The following is a 17,703-nucleotide window of genomic DNA, read 5'->3' as shown; positions in this document are numbered from 1 at the left end:
ACATTACAGTAACACTTCATAAGACGACCCACAAATAAGGCACAAGTACCCTGTACTTAGGTGAAATTTCATGTAACAATGAAATAACCTAAAATTAAATGAAGGAATTTTAGGTGCTGGGTTATTTCATGGAAAATTTCTGGAAAAGCAAACAATATTTCCCCATCTTACATCTTATGTTCCTGCAAAATGCACGTAAGTTCTGGGTACTCGCGCCTCCTCTCCCCCTCATGGAGGAAAAATACTTTTATGTGTGAAGCTCTGGTTAAGCTGCGTGAAGACACTGAAACAACCAGCGAGGAACAAACTGTGACTAACAAATCATCTCTTTCTGTAACTCAAAATCTGTTGGAGCTGCAGAAGTTTGGAGAACATTTGGAGACCAACACAGCCGAAAAATATCACCAAAAGCTGGACTTTAAGTTAAAGGGGAATAAAAACTCACAGGTGTTACACCCGTAACACGCCCAACACTCAGGGCCGATAACTGCTGAGGAGATCCATGTCTGATGTGTGGATAGATCTAAGATCGATCTGCAGGGAGAAAATCGGTGCCAAAAGTTAGAATAAAAGCAACTCTGTGCTTTAGTGTTTCACTGTTCCAACACAAAGTAACACAATCAATGTGAAACACTGTCTCCTACAACATCACGAGTTAGAAAACAGACCTGTTTTATGCCTCTGTGACACCTTAGACAAGCTCCTGTTTTAACATTTCTTTAGATCCACAAGAGCTGAATTACACAATTATACCAGCAGGTTGCTTGGCAACCACCTAGCAACAGCACAAGTACAACAAGCACAGGCATGACGTTGTGATAGTTTCATATATTTACTGTTTGTCTCTTCTCCTGCAAACACGTCTGCTCATCTTTGGTTTCTTCTTCCTGAGCTTTCAGTCGTCTGTTAGCGTTAGCCTAGCCTGCAGAGCGTTATTCAGGCAGTGTTAATGTAACTGGGAAACTCTGCACGCTCATCACAAATGAAGCAGATCACAAGACCGTGCGGTTGTAACTTGAGCAGAGAGGCTGATGTTAATGTGGTGAAAAATCCACAGATCCAGCTTCAAACAAAGCACGCGCCCACGTTAACCAGCTGCACGTGACGGTCTCTGCCACAGCGTGCAGAGCTCTGCGTGGTACGATGCTCTGAAGAAAAGTCACATTTATTTTGGTTTTTGCCGTTAATGAAGTAAGAAGTAACACGAACGCAGAGATCTGAGAGCTGCGTGTGAGTGATAGATGTGAACGAGAGGCACAGAGCGCAGCGTTACCCTGTTTCACTGCACGTGTCTGCGTCCGCGGCTGCTTCGTCTCTTTATTCTCTGCAGAGTCAAACAGAGTCACTGTTGATCTCACGCAGGTCTTCTCTCCACCGTCTGACCGACTGCGCTCGGCCTGCCTGGATCTCTGCCCGGCCTCCATCTGTCTGCATATTGATGCACTTAAATCACTGCATACATGCGCAGTAAAAGCTTCATCGGCACCCATATGTGCCTCCCCGTGTGTTTAAACCCTTCGGCACGTACCGAGTCTGCCGGGGTGGAAGGCGACCCCTCCTTCACCTCGCTCGCTCGCTCTATCTGCCTGTCGCCTCCTTAAAGCTCCATTAAACACCAATAAAAATAAGTAGGTCAAATGCTTTCAGACCACCAAACCCAGAAACTCTGTCTCTGTCAGCGCGTCTCCAGCTTTTCGAGCTGCATTGCTGCCTTCTCTGCTGGACCCTTCCTGGCCTCTCAACTGCTGATTTTTTCAGCTGCTGCGTGTTAGGATGCTCACGGGTGCCAAATGTACTTTTTCCCAGCCTGAAACACAGGAATCTTTCAGCAAACCCGACACATGAAAACTTTGTGTGTTTGTTACTGCACATAGACAGGAAATAATGTGAAACACTGACAGATCACTGAACAGCATGTTTGCATGCAAGGATGAAACCATAACACATGTCAGGTGATCATGTTCCTAAAAAGGGTTCGTGAGAAGATATTTAAGTCTGATGTGGATGGCGAGAGTGTGCCGGCCACCGTCAGTCAGCAGACGTGAGAATAAAGAGCCAGCGAACCTCAGGGCTCAGATGAAGGGGTGGATGTGAGCCCAACCCCAGCTGTAAAGAGGTTAAAAGTAATCAGAGTAAGTCTGAGCTGATCAGGGTTTATTGTGGCTGAGGGTGCTGGAGGCAGCGCTGCATGCTGTGGTTGCTGCTGAAGGTCCGTGAAGGCACCAGGACGTCAGTTCTTCAGCTTCTCAGATATGCTCGAAACCAGTTTTCACTCATGTGGTCACCTCGCTGTGTCCCACAGGAGTCTCCAAGTCACCTGCGTGTGCTGCAGCCATCAGCACAGGGGTCGTGGTTTAAAGATCTGGAACCAAACTTTCTGCTGCTTTAAATCTTTCGGTTTTGGGTCAAAACTTTTGTCTTACTAGCCAGAATCAGCCCTGTGGAATATTTTAGCTCCGAGCGTTCAGCAAACTCGCAGTAATGCGATCACCAGAGGAGCAGACTTTCGGTCTCTGTCAGCCCCTGCTCTGCATTTTTCCACAGTGATCCGCTGGGTCAGATTTGGAGGGAAATGTGCTGGATTGCAGGTTTCTGAACTCTGCTGTCGTCCCGCTGGGAACACGAGACGAGAGGCTTTGTTTGCCCGGGGATCCTGCACAAAAATGAAAACGCACCAAACAACAGATCGGCTCCAGGAACGCAGCTTCTCTGCCATCGAAAACCATCAGCAACAAAACCGAAGGAGATATTTGTCTTTATAATATCACAACACTGTGCGTGTATCATGAAACTGGCTGCCAGCAGAATGATTTGAACAGATGTGGATGTAATCTCAGTAGGTAGCTCCATGGGGAGAACAGAGACAGATGCTGAGGTAATTTATGCCGCTAAACTCCACTTGGATGCAAGCACAGTTTGTAATGCTGTAAATTGATGAGCTGTAGAGCCAGCGGGCTTTGGAGGCTGGCAGGGGGTCTCCTGATTAACGCCAACTTTTAACAGAGCAGAGAAATGTTCCAGGAATGATCAGACTCAACACACATGAAAGCGAAAGTACGTCTGGGAAACAGAGCAGGTTACTGGGTTTATGTCCCAGCCTTCATCTCCGCCCCGTCACAGCACGGCAGGACTGCCCAGGTTAACCGCCGGACTTTAAACATGGTTCTGTGTTGAAATCTCGGGATAGCTGGGGTCTTTCTGCCCCGGTGCTGCCTGCTGACTGACTGCTGCACTTCCGAATTCGGTAGTCGGAGCAGATAGTTGGGAAAAGCAGATCCTCAGTGTAGAGTGCGGCATATCTGTGGAAAACTCATCTGGACAAATAATCAGGCGTTTTATCCCAATGCAAACAAAGCTTACAGGTAGACGCACGGGTGGGACTATTTAAGAGGTTAATAGTGTTTTGATTGGCTGTGCAGATTGCAGGTTGGTGTTTTGTTACCTCTGATTGGTGGAGATGACTTCGGGCTCGGGGGAGCGGCTGCGATTATCTGCAGTCTGTGAAACTGACTGCTTTCCTCTGCTCCGAGCATCCGTACAACACGAGGTGAAGCACAGCGACCCTGGAGACTCTGTGGAAGTTTGGGCTGAAGGAAGTCCTCGGTGTGTTCCAGTGGATGAGTTCATGGGAATCTTGCCAAACGCAGTTTCTAGGCATGTCTCTGGTGCACATTTTTCATATCTGCCATCTGCTTTAAATTCTCCATGCAGAGCTGAGTGTTTATCTGAGGCTGAAGTCGGCTTCCTTCAGTCCGAGATGACAGATTACAGCTTCATTTCTTGTCTACAGAAAATTTGCGACTTAAATTTGGCTGTTCATTCTGTGACATTTTATATGAACCTAACATTTGTCACTGTTGTCATCCCAGCGGCTGCAGGTTTCATTATAGCACAACTGTGAACAGTGACTCTTCTTTAAGCCTTTTATTGCTGTAAAGTTTACACATGCTTTACATTAATATACCACACCATTTAAAACCTCCATGGCAACAAACAATGCTGTTTTGCTTGCATGTCTCAGTTATGTATAAGCTCAGAAACTCTGCAGGTGACTGTTGAGATGTGGCGTAGCTGACACCGAACTCCAATTCGTGCTCATCCAGGTACGGAAATCCCAAAAGGTCGGTTCTGTTCATCTGGATGTTTCGTCATCATCAGGTGACGTCTTCAGTCTCAGCTGACTGCAGGTTTCAACCTTATAAACAGGACATTTGCACAATGACTGAAACCAGCAGCACCGAAGGAACAATGGGCTGTAGCTGCAGCTGAGACTGAAGAAGTCACACGGATGGATGGATGGATGGATGGATGGATGGATGGAGGGATGGATGAATGGATAGATGGATGAATGAATGGATGGATGAATGGATGGATGAATGGCTGGATGGATGGGAGGATGGATGGATGGATGGATGGATGGATGGGAGGATGGATGGATGGATGGATGGATGGGAGGATGGGAGGATGGATAGATGGATGGGAGGATGGATGGGAGGATGGATGGGAGGATGGATGGATGGATGGATGGATGGATGGATGGATGGATGGGAGGATGGATGGGAGGATAGATGGATGGATGGATGGATGGATGGATGGAATAATGGATGGACAGATATATGATAGGCTGTCCAAACCCTTACAGTGGTACATTAGCCTTTCAGTGTGGTTGGACAGGCACATTTCTGTGACACAAGCCCAATGGCCTCACCTGGTTTGTGCACCAAACCAGTGCCTTAAAATCAATGAGCACCTTTTTAGGAGCAACACACTGATCCTGTGCTGGGCCTCGCTCTGTCCCAAAAACATGGGACCACAGCCTGAAGCTGTTCTGCTGATGTTCACTGGAGAATAAGTCATCGTCCACAGAACCAGTCTGACTTTTATTTGAGACATTAGACGTTTTCTGTTGAAAGGAGCCGGGTGGTAAACTCTGGTGATAAATGTTTGCACTCTGCCTGTTGGCGCTGTAGGGTCCAAAATGTGGCAATCGGGGTATTTGGGTCGATCCATCCATGATCCGGCTGAGCAGGACAGAGCTTTATCAGACCCGGCTCCATGCTTCCAGTCCTTGATGTCCGGGTTTGGTAAGTCTGTTCAGGCTGCGGCCTCGGTGACCACGGTGGAACCGGATGTGGTCGTCTGCTTTTATAACCCGCCCAACTGTGGCTAGACTTAGAGTAGGCTCCCTGCCTGACCTCTGACCTGTTCTGTCTGCTTGGTGTTTGGTGTCTGGGCTTAAACCCCGCAGAGACGGAGCAGACATCATCAGCAGTCGATGTGACACTGATGAACTCATTATGACTGGAAACAGAACGCTTCGCTCTTTTCACCGTAACAGTCCGGTACAGCGTCAGCATCGCTGCTGATGCCTCGATCTTCCGGTCCATCTCATGTTCCACCTTTCCATCAGTTTTAGAGATCCGTCTGCTTCATGCTCTGCTGCAAACCACCCCAGCATGAAGCCAGAAGAACCCCCTCATGCACAAAAAGTAGGCACACCATTCGGGGGGTCCCAAAACATCATATTAACTGTGTTGCATCCCTCTGATGCCCCTGCTGGCCATCCAGTGCTGCTGCAGGACTCTTTGGGTGGTGCGCAGGTTCAGCTGCTACAACTTACCTGATAGGTTGGAGATAAATGTGCGCCTGGTTTGGTTTGGACAGTGCCGGTACCACCGCCTCTTTGGTTGGTATGAACGTGTTTCTGTGGTTAAGGTAATCTTTGTCTGGCTGCAGGATGAATGTGGGCCTATCAGACGCCTCCCTGATGATGTTTGATTAGATTAGACTGAGAACCTGTGAAGTTCCTTTTTGTAAACTGTGGTTAACGTTTCAGCTGTGAGTTTGCAGATGAAACTCTTTAATTATCCGGGCGATATTCTGGTTGGTATCACCTGTTGTGGTGTTTAGGACGCTGTGGGGAAGAAACAGATGAGCTGCTGTGTTTGAAAGCTCGTTTCAGACTCTGCACTTCACTGATGTCTGCAGAAGATATTAGCACTGCTCTGAATCCCCCCTCTTTCCTGTGGAGAAAAAGAGCCTGATCTCTCCTCTCCGTCCCCATCGTTACCTTGACCTCCTTCCTCCCATCCTCTTTGGCCCCCTATTTCCTCATCCCTCCTCATTCTTCCCTTCCCTCCTTCCCTCCAGTCCCTCCACCAGCGTCCAACATTCTTTGGCTTCCAACTGTGATGAATGTCTGTCAGAGGACCCGACAGCCGAGTCTCCACTGTCCTCCATCATCCTCTTTCACCACCATCCCCGTCCTCTCTCCTGTCGCTTCTTTCTTCATAACCTGGACCTATTTTTAACTTCCTGTCTTTCCATTTTTCCCTTCCTCAGACTCTTTGTTGTCTTCTCTTTCTATCTCGTCGTCGTGGACATGTGGCCCTCCCTCTTCTCCTCGTCGTCTGCTCTTTGTTCTGATTGTGATGAATGTTGGTGAACTGGATCCAGAAGCTCTCTGTCAGAATCTTTTCTTTCTCTCTGATCTCGTCAGTTTCTCTCGTTCTTCTATAAACTTGTAATGAATGTTTGTCAAAGCTCCAAACAGCTGTGGAGTCCTTTTGCTCTTTAGTTTGTCATAATCGCCTCCATCTGTCTTCTTCTTCCTCCTTCCCTCCATCATTTCTTCACCTCGTCCTCTGATGAACGGCTGAGGACATCCCTCTCACCTCCTGCAGCTCCATTGTCTTCTGGCCTTCCTCCACCCCAGCTCATCTCTTTGTTCCTCCTGTTAAAGTTCCCTCCCCGTGCTTTTTCACCTGCTTGCTGCTACTACTGCACATTCACCCAGTGTGTGTATATATATATATATATATATATATATATATATATATATATAATGTTCTTCCTCTACATTTCACTGTGTGTTATACTTGTATAACTATGCATGTGACAAATAAAGAGCCTTGAACCTTTAAATGCTACGAGGTGATGGCTGAACTCTGTAGATGTCGGTAACCTGACCATCGACTTGTTTTGGGGCTTGCTGTTTGGCTTCAAGAGAATCTATTGTGGTTTTAATGATTAACGCCGTCTCTGCTGCTCTGTGTCCACAGCTCGGTGGCCGTGCTGAGGGAGTGCATGAAGAACGAAAGTCTGGTTCGTTTCTTCCAGGAGAGGCAGGCGACCCTGAGCCACTCCTTACCGCTGGAGACGTACCTGCTCAAACCAGTGCAGAGGATCCTCAAGTACCACCTGCTGCTACAGGTGACCCTTCATACCACCTAATACTACAAGTTATATCACAAATACTACCAAATACTGCATGCGGTGCCTGAAATACCTCCAGATATACAAGTTAAACTTCAAATACGATCAGATGTTGGACATAGCACCTCAAAAACAGCCTAATACAGGTTGTACTAATGAATACTGCATATAGAACCTCAAATACTGCAGGTGAGAATTTAAATGCTATCAGATACTGTGCACACGAAAGCCTGTTACTTGGTCAGGTGCCACCTGCAAGTGCATCCAAACACCTCAAATTCTAGTAGTTGAGAAGTAGCTCAACATCTCAAATACTAGCTTTAGTTCAGCATAAATGACTTCAGTCCTACCTGATACTGCTAGATGAGTACCTGCTTCCACAGGTAACACCAAACATCCTTAATGATGTCACTCCCTGTGGTTCCCTGAGGAAGCTGATTGGTCCTCGTAAAGCTTTGGTCTCCAGGCAACAGGTCTGTCTCCTGTCAGTAAACAGAGGGTCAGGCTGAGACCTCTCAGCGCGTCGCGTCTTTAAAGACGAGCGGTGTGTGTCCTCGGCTACGTGTGCGGGGTTTTTCCCAGGACCAATAAAACGAGGATAAACTCTGACATCATCTCAGAGTCCAAACTTCTCTTTCCGCTCTGCAGCTGCTCTGTCACAGCTTTGTTCTGTCCTCTGACCACAGGTCCTTTACCGTCTGTGCTGCAGTGAAGTGCAGTTATGCTTCTGTCTCATGACACGCTAACGTGTGTGCACGTGTAGGACAGAAGTGATTAAAACGGCTGTTTCAAAGACAGGGACCGACTGAGACCAGCGTGGTCAGTCGCTGTCTACAAAGCAACACAGCTGTGCAAAGACGGCGATAAAGGTCAACAACGCCGAGTCCGTGAGCAGTCACATGCAGTCTGTCAGAGATGAAATGGGGATTAAACCGTGAATCCGTTGCCATCTGCACGCACAGAAATTTGCATTATTTACTTTAATTCAGAGTCTGTGCAGAACGCAAAGATCTGAAACTGCAGGACGGCCATCTAACTGCTAAACATACACAGGATCACGACTGGAGGACAGTCAGCGAGTCGGCTCCGCTGTGCAAAGAGTTGGTTGAGGTTTGAAACTACAGCTGCCCTAAAACTCAACTTATCTGATTTCAGCATGTAGAAGAAGTAAAGCCAGCGGCCTCGAGTTAACGTGACAGGAAGACTCGTCGATCAGTCGTAAGCTCTGCTTCTCGTTGTCTTTGTTGAGTCAGTTTTGGCACAAACACCAAACAGATGCTGGAGCCCGTTTGTGCCGCAGTCAGCACCAGGAAACGGGGACTCTGTTAAATCACACGAGAGCGAACTGCAGGCTGGCCGTCGTCGTGTTCTCATTACTCTGAGGAGAAGCTCAGCAGACGTTTGAAACAGACGAGTCTCAGTTAAAGACTCGCAGCACAAAATAAACCCACAAATTCTAACAAATGAAATATTTACACACACGTGTAATTCTGCTCAGATACCACCTGATACTGCAGTATCATCGTGTGTATTATTGTGAACATGCAGAAATACTTGAGTAGAGTCAAAACGGATGAAACGATGGAAACAAGCTGAAGCGGTCCGGTTTAGGAGCAGAACCATTTGTTCTTCTGTGCCAAATTCCCATCGTTAATAATCACATCTGGCTGAATGGAGACTTGTGCTCCAGATGTTTAACATGACGCGCAAACACCTGGAAGAGGCGAGGACTTGTTCATCACGTCTGTTCACACAGAGCGTGCTTTAAAGGAGCTCCTACGGTGTGAAGCTGAAGCCGCAGAGGCCTTCTCACTCAGCCGTCTGCTCCGTGAAGCAGGAACAGCTTTCCCAGTGAACGTGCCGAGTCTCCTCACTGGTCCCAGTCCAAGCCCAGCTCTAGGAGCGGGCGGGAGGATGACACAGCTGAAGCTGCTCTTTGTTCTCGCTCGTTGGTCTGCAGGATTTGCCGCTGCCGCTCTGATGACGGCGGCCAGTTTAAACATCGGTCAAACACGTGTTTGGATCCGAGCTGGGATTTTCCCAGAATCCTCAGCTGCTCCCGTTTCAGTCCATTCTGTGCTAAGGCGCTTCAGGGTGCAGTGGAATGTAACTGCACACATACTCTGAGCTACTTGTACTTCCAGTCCGATGCTTCTCACAGGGAAGCGACGCTTTTGACCTCCAGAGTTCACAGAACGACTCCATGAGCACGAATGAAATGTGGCTGATCTGCAGCTTCAGTCACAACCTTTGCAGTCCAATGTGCTATCCGCTGCGCCACAGAGCCGCACGGTGAGGTGGCTCAGTGGCAGTTTAAGGGTTAATGATGCTTCGCGTCCTCGTGTTCACGGTGGTCTCAAAGACGTCAAAGCAAACTGAGTAAAAGTTATGAGGACACAAACCACAGTTTATCTGAGGCTCGGAGAAATCCCCGTCTGTGTTTTGGCCTCAGCAGGCGGAGGATCAGAGCGGGGAAGGATCTCAGAGTGCGAGCTGTCTTTTATGTGCGGGTCTCGTCTCGTTTCAGGAACTTTCTAAGCACTTTGACAAGAGCGAGCCCGGATATGAGGTCGTGGAGGATGCCATCGTCACCATGACAGCAGTCGCATGGTACATCAACGACATGAAGAGGAAACAGGAGCACGCTGTGCGGCTGCAGGTAACAATGATCATGCAGGACCCCAACGTGAAAAAAGCTGCTGAGAAACATAAGGCCCTGGGGCCAGAATCGGCCCACCAGACTCTAAAGTGGCCCACTAGATGGCTCTGGAAGATGTGAAGGAGGGCACTGATACTACTCAAAGTAATTAAGTAACATGAAAGTTCCTGTTTTTCATGATAGTTCAGCTTTTTACGACGAGTCCACAATAAAAAACAAAATGACACATTTACTCCCGACATGCTGACAGATTTCTTTCACTGATTTTTTTATCTGCGAAATCTGAGATGTCCTGTTGAAGTTACTCGTCTTTTTCTTATATGACGATGTTTCAGTTAAACGTCTTTACACTGACAGAATGAGGATGTTTCACTCGTCCAGTCCATGTGGCCCACGATGTAGAACACCTTGGACATCTTTGGTCTACCTACGAGCTACCATTCAGCAGCTATTAACAAAGACTGTATATGAAAGATGGACACAGCTACCATATGAGCTTGTGGATCGATATTTGCAGGTTTCATTGTTAGCATGTTAGCCATCGTTAACATGGGTTTGTGACCAGATTTAGCTGAGCTTTGGAGCGCAATCACTAGCAAGTTGATGCTAGTTAGCGAGTTAGCTTAGTTAGCATGTTACCTAGCTAGTTGTTGCATAGCTGGGACCCCCATGTGCTTTGAGAACCGATGAAGCCTTTCAGGTCTGAGGTGAAACATCTTTGAGAACCTAAAGACGTCCAGTTGCCTTCAGCACTGAGAACTTTGTGACCCATGCAGGCATTTTGAGAAAACTGGTTCTCTAGAGAACGCTGTGCTTTTCCAAAGAACCTTTCTGAAGATGAAGGATCGGTGCAGATCAGCAGGTTTAGGTCGGGTTCACTCCACTGTGGTTAGCCTGTGACCTTTCACCGATGTCTCGCTCCAGGAAATCGAGTCCCTGCTGGTGAACTGGACTGGGCCGGACCTCAGCGGGTTCGGCGAGCTGGTTCTTGAAGGTTCCTTTAAAGTCCACAGAGTGAAGAAGGAGAGAGCGTTCTTCCTGTTCGATAAAATGCTGCTGATTGCCAAGAAGAGGATGGAGCAGTTTGTCTACAGCACACATATTTTTGTAAGTAACAACACGTTTGAGGCCGTCGTGGGTTGTGTCTGCACTCCTGCATCACAACAAACACACATGCGACCCCCCAGGAAACAGAGGCTCATCGCCACAGCGATGCTCTGACCTTCAGGGTTCCTCACGTTTGTCTCTGTGTCTGCTCCTCCACCTGCAGTGCTGTAATCTCCTGCTGGTGGAGAATCTGAAGGACCCGCTGTGCTTCCGAGTGTCCGACCAGACCATTCCCAAACAGCAGCATGTAGTCCAGGTGAGGGAAACCTCGAGTCTCCGCCTTAAATCTGGATCTCAGATGCAGCGACCTCACTGTTTGTGTCTGGATCCTGTTTTTTTGTTCTGCAGACGAAGAATCAGGAGGAGAAGCGACTGTGGGTGCACTACCTCAAGAGGCTGATCGTCGAAAACCATCCCGCATCACTCCCACACAAGGTAAGCAGGTTCACATGTCCTGGTCTTCCTGTGTGAAGCTCCCACGTTCTCCCCACCATCCAAAGACACTCACATTAGATGCTGACTCTTACCTGCCCACAGGTGAAGTTCAGCACCGATCACTGTGTTTTGAAGCATATTGCTGCTCGCAGGAGATCCGATTGTTGAGTAGACCTGGCTGTGGTGGCTTTACGGCCTCTGTTAGCAGCTGATTGGATTGATTTGCACTGCAGTGAGAGCGCGATCTGTACCTGAGCAGCTGTTTATAATGTTCACAGCAAAGATCGAGGAAACATGCATGTAGTCGTGCTCCCAGCAGCAGCAGTAGAGTTTAGTAAAGAGTGCAGCGTTAGCAGCTTTTGTAGATCTTTGCTGCCCCCTGCTGGTGTAAACAGTAAGGAGCAGCAGATGTCCTGTAACATGAGCAGGATGGTGATACATCCATGTTTGTAACCAGGTTACAGTGGACACACTGACTCTGAATATTTAACATCCCACATCCAGCCAGCTAACTGGAGTCAGCGTCTCACCTGTTCATTTAAATCCACCTGGTTAATGTGAGGATTTGTCTTTGCTCACACGTCTGACTGATTCACTGATCGTTTCCAGGCGAGGCAGGTCCTGGGAGACAACTTCTGTCAGTGTGAGTCTCACACACACACACACACACGTATTCAGCATTTTTATATAACAGTTTTCAGCCTCTGCAGATGGAGTGACATCACTTCCTGTGTTTCAGCTCCTCAGTTCGAGCAGGACCACCTGAAGAAGTCATCTGCGTCTCCGCGGCTGGACGACATCCACGCCTATCACCGAGGCAGGCGTCAGTCAGGTCAGGGTCAGTCACCTCCTCCTTCTCGAGCTGCTCCTCATCTTCTTCTCCTGCTCACAGGTCATGACTGCGACTTGTTTGTAACACGTTTCCAAAAATGGGGAAAGCTGTGCATTAATCTAGCGTCTGTTTAAGTGGACGCACAGACTGGACATAAATAAAGGTTTTCTGAAGGATATGTGCTCATTCTGAGCTGAGCTTCAGTACACAACGCCGGACGTGTCTCCCGAACCTGCCTCATACGGCTCGGGCGTTTTTGGCTGCATGAAGTCAGCAGCAGATCTGGTCTGTACTCGGGTCAGTTTAGCCGGCGCGCTGGTTCGTGGAAAGCGAGCAGGGTGCAGGTTTGTCATCTGACCGAACAAAGAAAGAGTTCTCCGAGAAGCCTCAGAACCCGGAGGTGTGCGTCATCATTACTGGGACCTTCTCAGATGGCCTGGTTACCCCTGCCAGTGCGCTAATGGCCCCATCATGGATGCTAGCTTTGAACTGATAGAAGCCTCCGTCTGAGCTCTGAGTGGTGGAGGTCGAGCTTCACGTGTGACTGCAGAGGTGACGGCGGTCCCTGCTTACGGTGACGTGTTCCTGAACCCACGCAGCGATCTCCAGCACACAGTCAGCTCCGAGAGCCTGGCGGCCACGGCCCCCCTGAGCGATTGCACAACAACTGTGCTAAAGTTTGACCCCCACCCCACGGCATTACTAAATCTAAGAATCTGAAAAACACGCTTATCAGAATCAGAAAGGGTTTTATTGCCAAATGTTGAGCAGGTTTACAACATTAGGAAATTGCTGCGGTACTTACCCATATGGAAAAGATGTATATAAATCTTATAAAGTTTGTATCTGTCTTGTTTGAAACTTGTATGAAAAGCATACAAGAGTGAAAACAGATATAAGATCCCTTGAAAAATTATAAAATGAAACTTGTATGTTTTGGATACTTACGAAAACAATGTATGAAAGTAATGAGAAAGTGGCCACTTTCATGAGTAATCACATACAAGTTTTTACTATTTCTTTTCCATATGGGTAGTGCAAACATACTGTCAGATAACGCTTAAATAAACATAAAAATTAAAAGTTTTTTTCTGGTTTGTGTCTATTCCAAATGACAGACCCGATCACCTCGTCTTAACTGTTTGAGAAACCTTTTGATAATATTATCAACTTTTGTGCACCCAAAATGTAAGGCGGCTCACAGTCATGTAGTCTATCATACCAGGAACGGGACAGTTTGAATTTCAACCCTGACACGAGGGCCTCTTTCTGCTCTGTTTGTCCTGCAGAGCCTCCAGAGCTGCTCATGTACACGCCGGAGAAGTCCAGGAAGAACCTGCCTCTGCTGCTGGAGGGAAACCTGCCGTACCGACGCACCAGGAGGCAGTCAGGTACTCAGACAGGCTTCAGCCACAGCTCAGGCTCAGAGTCTCCACCCTTTATTCATATAAAACAGCAAACATCTGCTTTTTGATGCTCTAATCAAAGAGACACAACGAAGCAGCAGGGAAAGTGAAACTGACTTTATCCAAACGGTGACTCACAGCAGCCTGAAACACTGCAGCTCAGAGTCCTGCATCGTGGAAGCAGCTATGAGATTGTGCTTTTAATGAATAGAATAGAATAAAAAATATGGGTACAAAATATGGGTCTATTATGGGTATGTTGCAATGTACACAGTATGAAGGTATGTTATTAATATGTTATAACTATAAGTGTGTACAGGCTATGAACAGGATGTAAATATGAAAACTATACAGAAATATGAACTTTGCAAGTTATAAACAGTCGTAGAAGTATAGTTATTGTACAGAATGATTGTCTATACAGTATTTACAGTAGTGCAGTTAAGATAAGTGAGGGTGTAGATAGTTTCTACAGAGGCTATATAAAGTGCTAGTGGTTGTGAGTGGTGGTTCAGTCCATGTTATTATTGTGTGTTTGAGGGTACAGTTGTCCATTGTGTGTGTGTGTGTGTATGTTCAGTCCATGAGTTTAACGTGGGTCAGATGTCAGGAGGCAGAGTTCAGGAGTCTGACAGCTGTGGGGAAGAAGCTGTTCCGGTACCTGGTGGTCTTAGTCTGGAGGCTCCTGTGGCGCCTCCCAGAGGGCAGGAGGGTGAAGAGTCCATGTGATGGGTGACTGGGGTCTCTGATGATTTTCCCAGCCCTTTTCAGACACCGCTTCCTGTAGATGTCATTTATGGCAGGAAGTCTGTGTGGGTGAAAGTATTTCAGTCAGTAAGATGAAGATTCCTGACATAACGAGGGTGAATGCAGGAAACTCAAAAACATGTTCTCTTTCTCGTTTCCACGAGACCATGTGTTGTGTAACAGCAAATATTATGTTGCAATAACCAGCCTCCCCTCCTCTGTTCCAGCTCCTGCCAAAGACATCGAAGCAGTGTTTCATCCCAACGGTGAGACGAGTCAGACTCTTATCCACATGATGAGGCCCGAACCCAAACATCACCCTGAGAGCTAAAATGAAACAAAGCAATCAGAAATGAACTGTGTCCGATTTCTCTGCAGGTTGAAAAAGCCGTCGCTGATAAGATTGTTGTTTTAGTTCATCGGGTTTTAAAGCTGCCACAGCTCCAGGGTCACGTGGAGGTGGAGAAGCAAAGAAAGCTCCCACAGAGATTCCTCCGCTGCAAACGACGGCGCTTAGACCTGGTTAATGTTTTCTGGCAAAACGATGGACTTTCTTCCGTCTTTCATCCACACTCGTTTTACTTCAAAACTAAATAATTAAGAGAAATCCACAAACAATATTGGTGAATAATCCCTCTGCTTTCCAGAAAACGGGAGTTTTCCAGTCATTTTCAGGTGGATTGCTCCCTGTTTGTGCGTTTGTTACAAACCCCGGTTTAGTGCCACAGTGATGTATGAATTGTGGGTAATCGTTTGAGCGGAGCTGGCAGAGATGCTCAGAAAGAATCCGTGAGCTCATCGGGAACCAGTCTCCCAGTCCGAGTGTGCGGACTTTGGTTCTGGGCCTGGATCTCAGTAACTAACAACAGCTGTTCACCACAACTTGTTTTTCACAACTTGTGAATAGAAATGGTGCAGTTCCACAGCCAGGGGGAGCTGTTGCTCCTGGAGTGACATTTACCTGCTGAAGCGCAGAAATCTGAAAGATGAGCTCTGAAACATCACGTCTGTTTCTGAATGGGAAAGCTGAAAGCTGCAAAGCTGAGGGGTTGCCACAGTGGGACATGTTTGAACTTGGAAATGTGTTTGCTCCGATATGCATGTCGTTGACTGCGAGAAGCAAATTAGACCGGATTCATGTTTCCTGCAGCTCTCGGGGTGTGGGTTTGGCTCGGGCCTGCCTGGCTCAAGCATTGTTCAAACATGAAACTTGTGGTTATGTAGTTTCAGATGCCAAGTTGCTAAGTGCCTGAAAACAATAATAATACTTTGATAACACCATTCTCTTTGTTCTCATCCATCACGGCATCTGTCACCCGTCTCGCCCCACCGCTTCGCTCCACCCGGGAATCTCGCAGCTATGAAGGTGAGACCGCGTTCAGATTTCTGGCAAATGTGCAGCTCAGCTATTAAACGCTTCATTAACCATCAAAGATCCTCTGGTCCAACATCTCAACTACATCGTTTTTCACAATCAGCGTATAAACACGTATATTTATATATATATATATATTTAAAGATTTCTTGTGATAATAGTTATTATTTATTTTTATAATCTGTACAGTTATATTTTCATGAGGTCTAGCTGGCCCAGATTATTATTATCGCTTCATAAATTTGTTGGGTGCTGAGCATGTCGGGGAGGGAATGGGAGGAAACTTAAACATGAACATTCACATTTATGTCAATATATGTATTACATAATACATATATGCATTATATATGTATATATGTATTATGTATATTTATGTCCATTTAGACGTATGTCTGTAGTTTGAGGGAGATTTCAGTGATTTCAGTTTGGAGCGCTGAACAGTGATGAGTGTGAGTTTGCACTGCTGGTTTTATGGTGTTTATGCTGGACTGTAAATCTAAAGAAAACTGTTACTGTAACAGCAGGCGGGCAGTGAAAGCGAGCTGTGCCACGCAGACAGCCTGGGCTCAGCAGGCAGCAGCAGCACGTTGGCCTCCTCCGTCATAGAGGTGGAGTCCGAGCGAGGCGGCGCCAGTTTGAAGCCTCAGCTACGACCGAACAAGGAGGAGGTAACTTTAGCTTGTGCTAGCACTCGTCAGCACTGCAGCCTCAGAGGATGTATCTGCGTTAGTGCTGACCTGATGTCAGGATGGATGGATGGATGGATGGATGGATGGATGGATGAGTGAGTGGATGGATGGATGAGTGAGTAGACGGATGGATGGATGGATGGATGGATGAGTGAGTAGATGGATGGATGGATGGATGGATGGATGAGTAGACGGATGGATGGATGGATGGATGAGTGAGTAGACGAATGGATGGATGGATGGATGGATGGATGGATGGATGGATGGATGAGTGAGTAGACGGATGGATGGATGGATGGATGGATGGATGGATGGATGGATGAGTGAGTAGACGGATGGATGGATGGATGGATGAATGAGTAGACGGATGGATGGATGGATGGATGAATGAGTAGATGGATGGATGGATGGATGGATGAGTGAGTAGACGGATGGATGGATGGATGGATGGATGGATGAGTGAGTGAGTAGACGGATGGATGGATGGATGGATGGATGGATGAGTGAGTAGACGGATGGATGGATGGATGGATGGATGGATGAGTGAGTGAGTAGATGGATGGATGGATGGATGGATGAGTGAGTAGACGGATGGATGGATGGATGGATGGATGGATGGATGGATGGATGAGTGAGTAGACGGATGGATGGATGGATGGATGGATGAGTGAGTAGATGGATGGATGGATGGATGGATGGATGGATGAGTGAGTAGATGGATGGATGGATGGATGGATGAGTGAGTAGATGGATGGATGGATGGATGAGTGAGTAGACAGATGGATGGATGGAAACTTACATCGGCTCAGGAGCCCTGAGCTGAGCCAATTCCCACTGCAATCCCACTACAGTAATATAATAAAATGTATTTAATCAAACTTGTGCACAGATAGTAGGTTTGAAAACAGGACTGTATCAAACACTCATAGCATCCTTTTAATGGTGTCTTTTCATTTTTGTTTAAATGAGGAGAAGGAGGAGGAAGAGGAGCTGACCCCCTTCAGTCCTCCTCCCACTCTGTCCATCACAGAGGAGATCCTGGAGTTCATCAACCAGAGTAGAGCCAGAGAGGGGCTCGCTGCCATCCACACTCACATGACGGTTAGAAAACAGAACACCCACCATAACTTGACATGTGGTCAACCACGTTTGAGGACACGAGTCTGAGTCAGCCTCAAGTGGACTATATTTTTCTTTCTAGCCATACTTGTTTAGATTCATGAAACTGTCACACCATG

The 17,703-nt window shown here is 47.2% G+C and overlaps 1 protein-coding gene across 1 annotated transcript in view; it reads left to right on the top strand.

Moving 5' to 3' along the window:
- The window catches only part of plekhg2 (pleckstrin homology domain containing, family G (with RhoGef domain) member 2), a 78,002-nt gene that overhangs the window by 49,575 nt on the left and 10,724 nt on the right, over window positions 1–17,703 (top strand). The window contains exons 7-18 of the mRNA XM_080889090.1: window positions 7,062–7,212; window positions 9,743–9,874; window positions 10,799–10,981; window positions 11,145–11,237; window positions 11,330–11,416; window positions 12,026–12,059; window positions 12,156–12,254; window positions 13,538–13,639; window positions 14,629–14,727; window positions 14,817–14,923; window positions 16,298–16,444; window positions 17,435–17,566. Coding sequence (XP_080745216.1) covers window positions 7,062–7,212; window positions 9,743–9,874; window positions 10,799–10,981; window positions 11,145–11,237; window positions 11,330–11,416; window positions 12,026–12,059; window positions 12,156–12,254; window positions 13,538–13,639; window positions 14,629–14,727; window positions 14,817–14,923; window positions 16,298–16,444; window positions 17,435–17,566 — 1,366 coding nt within the window. The remainder of the gene's footprint in view (window positions 1–7,061; window positions 7,213–9,742; window positions 9,875–10,798; window positions 10,982–11,144; window positions 11,238–11,329; window positions 11,417–12,025; window positions 12,060–12,155; window positions 12,255–13,537; window positions 13,640–14,628; window positions 14,728–14,816; window positions 14,924–16,297; window positions 16,445–17,434; window positions 17,567–17,703) is intronic.

This window comes from Rhamphochromis sp. 'chilingali' (genome assembly GCF_963969265.1).
Source record: "Rhamphochromis sp. 'chilingali' genome assembly, chromosome: 8".
Lineage (NCBI taxonomy): Eukaryota > Metazoa > Chordata > Actinopteri > Cichliformes > Cichlidae > Rhamphochromis > Rhamphochromis sp. 'chilingali'.
This window is presented reverse-complemented; position numbering and strand designations above follow the sequence as displayed.